Raw genomic sequence first — 11478 nt, 5'->3', positions numbered from 1 at the left:
ACGGAGCTCGGCGGCATTCGGCACTGTGAATCGAGCGGAGGACAGCTCGATCACACAGCGCGGCGGACATCGCTGGATCCAGGGGACAAGGTGAGTAACTCTCCCTGTGTCCTCCCCTGCATCGAGCGATGCGATCCCGAGTCTGGCTCGGGGTTACCGCTCCTGTAATTAAAATCCCAACCCGAGCCAGACTCAGGATTACCGCTAGGAAGGTTAAAGCCATCCAATGTTTACAAATGTGTTGCTAGCTGTGATTGGTCAATTCGATCACATGGTACAGACCGGGCCAATCACAGCTAATCACAACAAAACAGACTTAATGAATCAGTTTCATTCAGTAAAATGCTTGCTTGTAGCAATGTAATATGTTGCTATAGGCAAACATAATGTGTGTAAAAAAAAAAAAAAAATCCTAATCACTTCCACAGAGCAGTACAATGTTACTATTGCAACATTATACTGCTCTGGTCACAGTAATATGATAATGCTGTACTGCACTGGTGACAGTATGTAAAAAAAAGTTTGTGTATATATTTTTTTTTTTTTATCTCATTTTCCAAAAAATTATGACAAAAACTTACAACTTCAAAAAACTTACCATGTCTCCTACTTAATATCTTGGACCGTCTACTTTCCAAAAAGATGTCATTTGGAGGATATTTGTACTGTCCTCCCATTTTCAGGCCTCAAGAAATGAAACCGTCAGTACATCAGGATTGATCAATTTTCAAATATATACCATAGTTTGTGGACTCTATAAAACGTTCCTACAGGCTAAATAATACACTGATTTTGGGTTATTTTCACCAAAGAAATGTAGCAGAATACATTTTAGACTCAATTTATGAAGAACAATCATTTATTTGCAAAACTTTATAACAGAAACAAAGACAAAAATGCATATTTTTTTTTCAACATTTTCAGTCTTTTTCATTTATTTAGCAAAAAACAAAACAAATGGTGATTAACCACTTAAGGACCGAGCCTCTTTCTGAGATTTGTTATTTACAAGTTAAAAACTTTTTTCTTTGCTAGAAAATTACTTAGAACCTCCAAACATATATATATATATATATATATATATATATATATATATATATATATATATATATATATATATATATATATATATATATATATATATATATATAAAATTCTAACACACTAGAGAATAAATTGGCGGTCGTTTTAATACTTTCTGTCACACCGTATTTGTGCTTCGGTCTTACAAGCGCACTTGTTTTGGAAAAAATACACTTTTTTCAATTAAAAAATAAGACAACCAAAAGAAAGCTCTATTTGTGTGAACAAAATTATAAAAATTTAGTTTGGATACAGTGTTGCATGACCACGCAGTTTCCATTCAAAGTGCAACAGTGCTGAGAGCTGAAAAATGGCTTGTGCAAGAAGGGCTTGAAAACGGTATAAACCGGTATTGAAGTGGTTAAAGTGTGAGTAAACTCCAATGCATGAATTTTACCTACAGGTATGCCTATTATAAGGCTTACCTGTAGGTACTGTAAATATCTCCTAAACATGTGCCGTTTAGGAGATATTTACTATACACGGAGATGGTGACGTCATCACCACCTGAGATGTTCCTTCAGAGTCCTGTGCCATAAGCAGTGGCTCCATGAGAGATGTCACCGCGGCTCCAGCTACTCACACAACCTGAACCCAAAAGGAAGATCGGTGTTCTGTCAAAAGAGCCAACTTGTCAAAATCTCCAATTACATCACTTCCGTTTACTACCAGCAGCAGTAATTGCAAATTTCAATGACTTGGCTGTTTTCACAGAACACTGGCAGCATATACACTGTTACAGAATATAATGAGTGGACATTGTTAGTCCGCCTGCTAGTAACAAACATGGCCCTCTCCAAGATGGCGACAAGTTTTTTACACCCAACTCCCCGTGTATCGTAGTGTATATGCTGCAGTGTTCTATCACATTACCGCTACCCAACAGACTGTGTAACGGAAGTGACGATCTGACCAAAAATACTTACTGCTCATGCACCCTGTGTTCCAACATGCATTCCACAGGGCGAAGTGTTCCACACACTTCTCCACTTCACTACCAACAGAGCCCATCAGCTTAATTGACAACAGCGGCAACGGACACCTTACTACACCCAGCTACTTGAATTTCTTGAGTAACTTTAATAATAAAGTGAGCGTATATAAATAAATATAGTATATTGACATCTGCGATGCTGTTTGGATGTTTAATTTCTAAACCTTGGGCTGGGTTCACACTGTAGTGTGGAGCGGCTCACAGCAAGGGTCGTGTGCGTCCCTGTTCACTGTTTCAGGTCCAATTTCCGTCTGAATTTTTGGGCTGAATACGGAATAGAAGACGCACAGGAGATGTGTGAACCGGCTCCATAGAGAGACGGTCACAATCTTCTGACATGCGAATTGGATGCGGAGAAACCCACATACAATTCACACCAGTGTGAATCCAGCCTAAAGGTTTACGGCTGAGCGATGGCCTCCGCCACCTTCCTACTGCTGGTGTTCAGCTTGTTACAAAATATAACAACAAAAAAGCATCCCGGATGTCAATATACTATATTTATTTATATCCGCTCCCTTTACTGCTAAAAGGATTCTGAAAATCGAGACGTAGCTGGGTGTAGCAAGATGTCTGCTGCCGCTGTTCTATCAGATTACCACTACCTGTAAGATCATGAAGTGTTTGGATTGCATAGTGCATGCACAGTAAGTATTTTTTTGGTCGGAACGTCACTTCCGTTTACACAATCGATGTGTAGCAGTAATTGGATAGAATACCGGTGTTATGTGAAAACTGCCAGTTCATCGAAATCTGAAAATACTGCTGTTGGAGAGTCACCAGAAGTGACGTCATTGGAGATTTTGATGAGTTGGCTCTTTTGACAGAATAAAGGGTAAAGCTGTAAGCCCTCTCAGCGGGGCTGGAGAGCTTCATTTTTAAGTACGTTTTACATAATGTGCTAGTACATACTAGCATACTAGCACATTATGACATTACATTGCAGCCTGCAAAAAAATAAAATAAAAAGACACACACAGTGATTTACTACCGCTTTCATATGAGACAATGTAAAAGTTGCGCATTCAATATGACATTGTGGGGTTTATTTACTAAAGGCAAATCCACTGTGCACTTGGAAGTGCAGTCGCTGTAAATCTGAGGGGGACATGCAAGGAAACTAAAAAACAGCATCTTAGCTTGCACATAATTGGATGATAGAAATCAGCAGAGCTTCCCCTCATTTCAGATCTTCCCCTCAGATCTACAGCGACTGCACTTCCAAGTACACAGAGTTGCCTTTAGTAAATCAACCCTACAGTGTTTCTTGTGCTTTCTACAAGACCCTTTTCACGTTGAGGCAGTTTTCAGGCATTTAAGGCCCCTTTCACACTGGGGCAGTGGGTGCGTTGGCGGTAAAACAATGTTATTTTTAGCGGCGATTTACCGTCAATTTTGCTGCGCTATTTGGCCGCTTTTACCCCACGCTAGCGACCAAGAAAGGAGTAAAAAAAGCGCAAAGCGTTGCAGCAGCGCTATGCCGGCATTGATTTCAATGGGCAGGAGTGGTGAAGGAGCGGTGTATGCACCACTTCAAAGATGCTGCTTTTTTTAACGTCCTGCCAGCACACCCTCATGCTTTCACATTGGAGAGACAGGAGCAGCTCTTTACATGCACTGGTGTCCTTGTGGGACGTTTAGAAAAAGCCCTGCAAGCTGCATCTTTGGGGTCGTTTGGGAGCACTGTATACACATTGCAATGAATGGGCTTCATCTGCACATTGCAATGAATGGGCTTCAGAAGCGCAGCAACACGGGAGTTTTTAACCCCTTCTTCGGCCACTAGCGGGCTTAAGACCCCTTTCACACTAAGGAGTTTTTCAAGCAATTTTGCCTTAGACCCCTTTCACATTGAGGTGGTTTTTGAGGCGTTTTCAGGCTAAAAGAAAATCACCTAAAAAGCTTACGAAAACCTATTTCCATTAAAATCAGTGAATGCTTTTTCAGTGGGGCAGTGCGCTAACAGGGCGGTGAAAAAAACGCCCCTGTCCATTGAAATTAATAGAAAGCTCTTCAAAAGCGCTCAGTGTTTTTACTGCCAGTTTAGAAGCGCCTCAGTGTGAAAAGGGCCTTAGGCCGCGTACACACGGGCGGACTGTCCGCCCAACTAGGTTCGTCAAACAGTTTGACAAACAGTCCGTTCAAAATTAGCATGAACGGACTTGACCACACACGACGAACGAACAGTCCGCTGAAAACTTGCGCGATGACGTGAACAGCACGTACGACGGGACGAGAAATTCGAAGTCCAATACACTGCAATGCAACCTTCGGCGTGTAAATCCTTTCTGAGCATGCGCGGAACTTCGTTTGACGAACAAGCCTACACACGAGCGGACTGTTCGCTCAAACCAAGTTTCAGCGGACAGTCTTACGGAAATTCCGAAAAACTTTGTTCGTCAGACTGTCCGCTGAAACTGTCCGCTGAAGCACACACATGAGCGGACTGTCCGTCGAAACACTGTTCAGCGGACAAAGTTGGGCGAACAGTCCGCCCGTGTGTACGCGGCCTCAGTGTTTTACTGGTAGTTTACAAACACCTCAGTGAGAAAGGGCTCTTAAAAAGAATAAATAAATAAAAAAAAGCACCTGAAAAGCTGATGAAAACTGCCTTCCATTAAAATCAATGAATGCTTTCACACTGGGACGGTGCGCTGGTGGGGAGGTGAAAAAACTCCTGCAAGCAGCATCTTACGCTACTTTCACACTGAGGCGCTTTAGTGCTAAAAATAGCGCCTGTATGGCGCCTCTCCGTTGCGCTTGCAGAACGCTCAAGCCACATCTTTGCAGCGCTATAGGAGCAGTGTTTTCGCCACTCCTAAAGTGCTCCTTCCCATTGAAAACAATGGGGCAGCGCTGAAAACCCGTCGGCAAAGCGCTTGGGTTTAGACCTTTTTCAGTCGTTAGCAGGGGTTAAAACCGCCCCACTAGCGGCCAAATAGCACAGCTAAAAGGACGGTAAAACGGCACTGAATATAGCGCCGCTTTACCGCCAGCACCCGCCTGTCTCATCGTGAAAGTAGCCTTAGGAGCATGTTTGAAGAGCTCAAAAATAAAAGTGTGCTAAATCGCCCCTCTTGATTGACATGAACGGAAAGCACCCGAAAAGTGCCGCAAAAGCGCTGTGTTTTATTAGCAGTTTGGAAGCGCCTCAGTGTGAAAGGGGTCTAAAAGCGCCACTTAAACGCCACTAAAGTGAGCGGCGCTTTACCGCTTACGCACGGACGGCCCCAGTGTGAATGGGCTATAAGTGGTGCAAACTGAAGTAGAAGTTGTAGACATGAATTTGGTGCATTGTTCAGCAGTTTTAGAATACATGAGAGCCCACTTTGGTAGAAGCAATGTTTGTGAATGTTGGGGTCAGTGTTGTCACTGAGTGGTGTTTCCGTGTCCCTCAGTCCCCGCACAGTGTGAGGGAAGTTGTGAGGAGAAAGTTGTTGAGGGCTTGTGTAGTGTGTGTGTGAGGGGAGGGGCGGGGTTTGCAGTCACAGCCCAGCAGCGGGGTCAGCCCAGCACACACACAGACACACACACAGGCAGACACACAGACACACATCTTGGGCTGCCTCCTTGTAGAGCTGTGTTCCTTTTCCTGCCTTGTGTATGCAGTGAGCAGTGCAGTGTATGGATGTTGTCTCCCTCAATCAGTGCTGAGGATCCATTACCTGTGTGAGCTGTGCTCCTCACACACGGACCGTGGGCTCACATCTCCTCGTCTTCCTCCTCGCACGTTTCCTCGTCTTTTCCTTGGGCCCTCCTCCTCCTCCTCCTCCTCTCCTGAGAGGGAATAGAGAGAGATGGCTGCGGACGGAGCTCGGTCCAGGTTCGGCAATGTGGGCCATCGTGGTGCCGGGGGAAGTAATAGCAGCAGTCCTTCGTCCAGTCCTAAGCTAGGAGGGGGTAAGAGCAGGACTCCCCCCCAGTCCCACAAGCACAGCACTCCTTCCTCACCTGGCACCAAGCACCAAGCGTTCAGACAAGCCTCTGCCACCCCTGGACATACCTTCAGGAAAGTCACCCTCACCAAACCTACCTTCTGTCATCACTGCACAGACTTCATCTGGGGGCTAGGAGGCTTCCAATGTGAAGGTAAGGAGCACCCTGGAGGGATTGGGATAGCCCTCACCCTCCAATTGCATCTCATCACCTTGTCCTAGTACAGGCATAGGCTTATTAGGGCTCCTACAGCAGGCTGACGCGTTTTACCGCACCAGAAACGCATCAACGGGAAAGCGAACGAGCCTAGTTCACACCATCCAGGTGATTTGATGTGCCTTTAGAAGAGTACAGCATTCTGCATTTTTTTTTTTTGCACCTAAATTGGTTGTAAAAGGGTAAACATTCCCCCCTCCCCCCCAAATGGAACTGCGACCGACCTCCCATGTTTTTTTATTTTTGCCCCACATACGTAGGTGTGTGGACATTTCAGATACTTACCCATCCAGTGTTGACCCGCTGAGATCATCTCATGCCCAGCCACAGATCCATCCCGCACCGCCAAATTTTCCTTGACGTCATCGAGAGGCCAGTTGGCTCTTCCGGGACCTCGCGATGATGTGCCCCCTCCTCTTGTTTATGAATGGAAGGCTATGTCCCCTGGGATATGTGATGTTCATATCCCAGGAGGCACAGTGGACAGTGTGCGCATCTTTTGCCAAAGGGGAGACGGGGTGTACTTAAAGGATAACTAAACCTTAATTTTTTTTTTAATTATAAGCATGTCATACTTACCTTGAGGCCCGATCCTCCTCTTCTGGGGTCTCTCGGTGGCGCTCCTCTTCTCGAGTGCCCCTTTGGAGAAGCGCACTCCTGTGTCCTGCTGCTGCATCTATTGACGCAGACCCCAGGACTCAGTCCCGCCCCCATGTCATTGGGTTTTATTGACAGGAGCAGGAGCCAATGGCTGCGCTGCTATCAATCTATTCAATCAGGAACAGAGACACCGGCTGGAGCTGGTGTGCTCATTCTTGGCACTGGAAAGACTGGGCTCTGATGAGTTTGGGGGGAGGGGTGCTGCACTATAGAAGTTTTTTCATCTGAATTCATATAATGTTATCTGATCTCCCTATAGAGGAGAGCAGGACTCTGTTCATCTCTGCTCAGTGAGCGGAAACAAACGTGTCATCCGCCTGCTCAGCGAAGCAATCCCCCATTGAGCAAGCGGATCCTGCAGAACAGAGGCGCCCCTGTGAAAAGGGCCTCAAGGTCAACATTTTTTCCAGTATTTGTATCATCCCCTTGCCCTCTAAAAACTTACCAGTGTCCTCGCTTGATCCATCGCTATGCCCATCTGCAGTGGCTCTCTCTTCTCTTACAGGACACATGGACAGCCGCAGGGGCCATTGGCTTCTGCTGCTGTCAAATCCAGTGAGTGGGGGGCAGGACCAAGTCATGCTGTGTGTGTGTCTATGGACAAACAAAGCTAGGCCCAGGAGCAAGCCTGCATGTATGCCATCATAGGAAGCAATAAACCCAATTCCCCTATCCTCATATTTAAGGTAAGTGGGGGAATCCTTCCCACTGTGTCATTGCATTTAGAAAGCAGGGAGACTTCCCCCTCTGTCATAATACTCTGATCAGCACTGCCGGCTAAGGCCAGCAGCACTGGTCAAGCGAAATGTTTTGTCAACAGAGCAGTTGTAAAAGGTGGATCAGTAGATCAACTCATGTGTGACTAGCCTGCCCATACATGGATTGATATTCGGCCAGTCCCTGCTGAACCAGCCAAATTTCGATCCATGTGTGGCCTGCTTAACCACTTCAGGCCCGGAAAGGTTTTACCCCCTTCCTGACCAGAGCACTTTTTGGCACTATGTCGCTTTAACTGACAATTGCGCGGTCGTGTGATGCTATACCCAAACAAAATTGACGTCCTTTTTTTTTCCCCACAGAGTGTTCTTTTGGTGGTATTTGATCACCTGTGCAGCTTTTATTTTTTGCGCTATAAACAAAAAAAAGCGACATTTTTGAAAAAAAAAACGCATTATTTTTTACTTTTTGCTATAATAAATATCCCCAAAAAATATATAAATTTTTTTTTTCCTCAGTTTAGGCCGATACGTATTCTTATTATTTTATTATCATATTTTTGTTTGGTTTGTGCAAAAGTTATAGCGTTTACAAAATAGGGGATAGATTTATGGCATTTTTATTTTATTTGTTTCTAACTGTCTGGGGGATGGGCTAGCAGTGACATGACACTGATTGCTGCTCCCGATGACAGGGAGCCGACGATCAGTGTCCTGTCACTAGGCAGAACGGGGAGATGCTGTGTTTACATTGGCATTTCAGCTCCGTGACACTAACGCGGGTATCCATGGGTCTGCAGATGGTGGGAAATTCAAAGTAATGTACGGGTACGTTATTCTGTCCAGCCATGCCATTCTGCCGACGTATATCTACAGGAGGCAGTCAGCATGTGATTAACACAGTAGTAGGAATCAGTCGATTTGTAACACTGCCATTCACCCTGGGGAAAAATTACTCAGACATGAAACATGAACAAAACATATCCCTCTATCTATAGTGTGTACTTGTATAAGAACACTAAAGCCACATATAAACATTTCTAATCTCGTCCAGTTTAAATTCAAACCATGTATGGGCAGGCTGAATGTACCCAAGTTGATTGATCAACATGGGTACAATCAGCCTGTTGGATCACAGTGTTCTCTTGGTGCGGACGGCTTCCCTTGCCCCCCACCGGGAGAACACAGTGGCTCGGCGGGGGGGATTCCCCTGTCAACATTGTCTGTCTGATGGGTGGAATCAAGCGAATTTCTTTCCTGCAGCCAACATTTGCTCCATCTATGGCCGGCCTAATGGCCCGTACACACGATCCGAATTTCATACGAAAACTTCAGAGTAAGAATCGTACGCTTTTAGGATTGTGTGTACACTGCTTTCAAGAGCCGATCACGACAGTTCATCTGATATTATTCGATCGGACAAGCACGAAAATTTTCGATTGTGCAATTTTCATTTAGTTAGTATAGTTGTCATCCGAAAATACAATACAAATACATTACAACACGTGACATCACTTCCTTTTTTTTTTTGTGTCGTATGAGAATTTCCGTGACTTTATTTACCTATTCAATTTCTACTTGCGACTATTAAGCGAAAAATGTTGTACGCTCTGTCATACGATATTCACATCGTGTGTATGGGCCATAGGTGTCACTTTATCTGCCGCTTCATTCCTCTACTATCAGCATGAATCTCTTCTGACATGTTTTCCTGACACAGAGAGAAATGGTGACAGGGGAGTGAGCGCCAGCTGATTGACAGCCTCAGCTCTGTTGCTGTGTGAAGGGGGTGTGTCCCTTCCCTCCAATCAGCTCTCAGAGCTCTTTTTCTGAACTCTGACAAGCTTTATAAATTCTAGACTTTGAATTGATGTAGAGAAGGGAAGACTGCACATAAACAGGTACAACTTATGTAGGAGGATTTGTTTAATCTCTGTGTATCAACTGAGGCCGGTCACTTCACTGGGTATATGAAAGGGTTTACAACCACTTTAAATTGGCCCTTAAACAAGGACCTATAGAAATATAGTCAAAAATGAAATTAAAAAGCTTTCCTTACCATTGCCACGTTTGAGCTCCTCTCACAAAGGTGGCCATGGGGGCAATAAAAACAAGCAGTTGATCTGCCCACCTACAAGTAGACATGTTGCCACTCAGGAGAGTACAAGTTTTAATGTGACATGTCAAATCTGACAGGCTGCACTGCATAACATTATTCTTATTTATTATTGGTATTTATATAGTCCTGAGAATTTTTTTTATATTGCTTTACGTACTGTGCATTCACCCCTGTTCTCAATAAACTTAAAAGAAAAGTATGGTCAAAACTTTTTTGGCCGTACTTCTCTTCTGGGTCTTAGTACACTTTCTTTTGCTCGCCAGTGAGCTTAAACCCTCTGTCAGCTGATATCACAGAGCCGCTCCATACTCTGGAAGGATCCCAACAGTATTGTCGGACTCTATCCAGATGCCTGAACAGCAGCTGTCTCAGCCTATCAGCATGCTGCTGGGAGCCTGAGTCGGCTGCTGCTGTCCTCTTCCCAGCCCAGCACACCAGTGAGCACTGGAGGGGCAGAGTGGAGAGCCAGTGACTGACAGTCACCACTCTCTGCTCACTGAAAACTGAGCGGTCATGTGATGGAGGTGAGTATGTGTGTTTGTTAAGCTGGGCATACATGGGTCAGTTTTGTTTTTGAACACCCAGAGGGTTGCTCAAAAAAACAAAACTGCACAGATTCCCCATCCACACATTCAAGGTGGCTAGAGCAATCCACCCAGGGACTCCTGTCAGCATACACTGATCAGTGCTGTAGCTCTGATCAAACCAAAAATCTTCAACAAGCCCATTCTTGAAAATTCGATTATTAGACTGACTTCTCAGGAATGGCCATTGATGGATCGAAATGAGACTGTTTCCTGCTGAACCAGCTGAAATTCAGTGAATCTATGGCCAGCTTTACAATCTAAGGCCTACAATAACACCTACATACATACACCACAATTTAGACAGTAGCCAATTAACCTACCAGCATGTGTTTGGAGTGCCCAGTGCAAACCCACATAAACACAGGGAGAGCATGCAAACGCTATGCAGATAGTGCCCCCCGACTGGGATCCAAACCAAGAACAGTAGTGCATGGTAGGGGCGCTAACCACTTAGCCACTGCGCTGCCATAACCCGCAGGGTTCACGTCCATAAAATGATTTTTCCACACCTGGACATGCAGACGTTTCTGTTTTGATTTTGCACAACTGAGCGTGCCACAGTATTACTGAGCTCAATGCAGCTATGCACGTGGGCCCATAAATCTAGGTTCCAAAGAGCATAGGGGCGTGGGAAAAACAAGTGTTTAGGAAGCAGCAGTATTGCCTATTGTCTGCCTTTTAAATTGTCTCACTGTGGATTGCTTTTCAGAGCCTACCACTTATATAAAAAAAAAGCCTAATATGCAGTACTGCCACATTTATATTGGTACCAAACGACAAGCTGTATGGATCTGAATGCAGCATTTTTTTTTTGTCTCTGTGCATGAGCTCTTAAATTGCTGAAAGTTCCTTTCTTTCATTACATAAATAGCTGGTAATCCTGCCAGTCTGTGGGACTTCCTCCTGCAGGGTGACAGCACATTCTTGCCTGCGGTGAATTCACAGCAGCGTCTTGTCCCTTCCGGCGGCGGTGTTGCTCTGCACACTGTGGGCGTTATTCTCTCTCAGCACAGGACCAGTATCCAGTGGGGAGCCCTATGCACTATGTGGATGTAACACTTTGAGATCTTTTGATGAAAAGTGCACTAGAAATAAAATTTATTATTATTATTGTCTGAAGTAAATGATGCAGGGTGCCTTCTTGGAGTGATGCCCTTTAGTGGCCCC

General features: G+C 44.8%; 1 protein-coding gene across 1 annotated transcript in view; it reads left to right on the top strand.

Annotated features, from left to right (window-relative positions):
* The first annotated feature begins 5592 nt into the window (after positions 1-5592).
* Positions 5593-11478, top strand: part of DGKQ (diacylglycerol kinase theta) — a 257471-nt gene continuing 251585 nt past the window's right edge. Inside the window, exon 1 of the mRNA XM_077475396.1 lies at positions 5593-6166. Coding sequence (XP_077331522.1) covers positions 5875-6166 — 292 coding nt within the window. The 5' untranslated portion in view covers positions 5593-5874. The remainder of the gene's footprint in view (positions 6167-11478) is intronic.

This window comes from Lithobates pipiens, unplaced genomic scaffold, assembly GCF_037356315.1.
Source record: "Lithobates pipiens isolate NorthernLeopardFrog02 unplaced genomic scaffold, aLitPip1_a1.2 Scaffold_13, whole genome shotgun sequence".
NCBI lineage: Eukaryota > Metazoa > Chordata > Amphibia > Anura > Ranidae > Lithobates > Lithobates pipiens.
The sequence above is the reverse complement of the archived record's forward strand: the minus strand, read 5'-3'. Positions and strand labels throughout refer to the sequence as shown.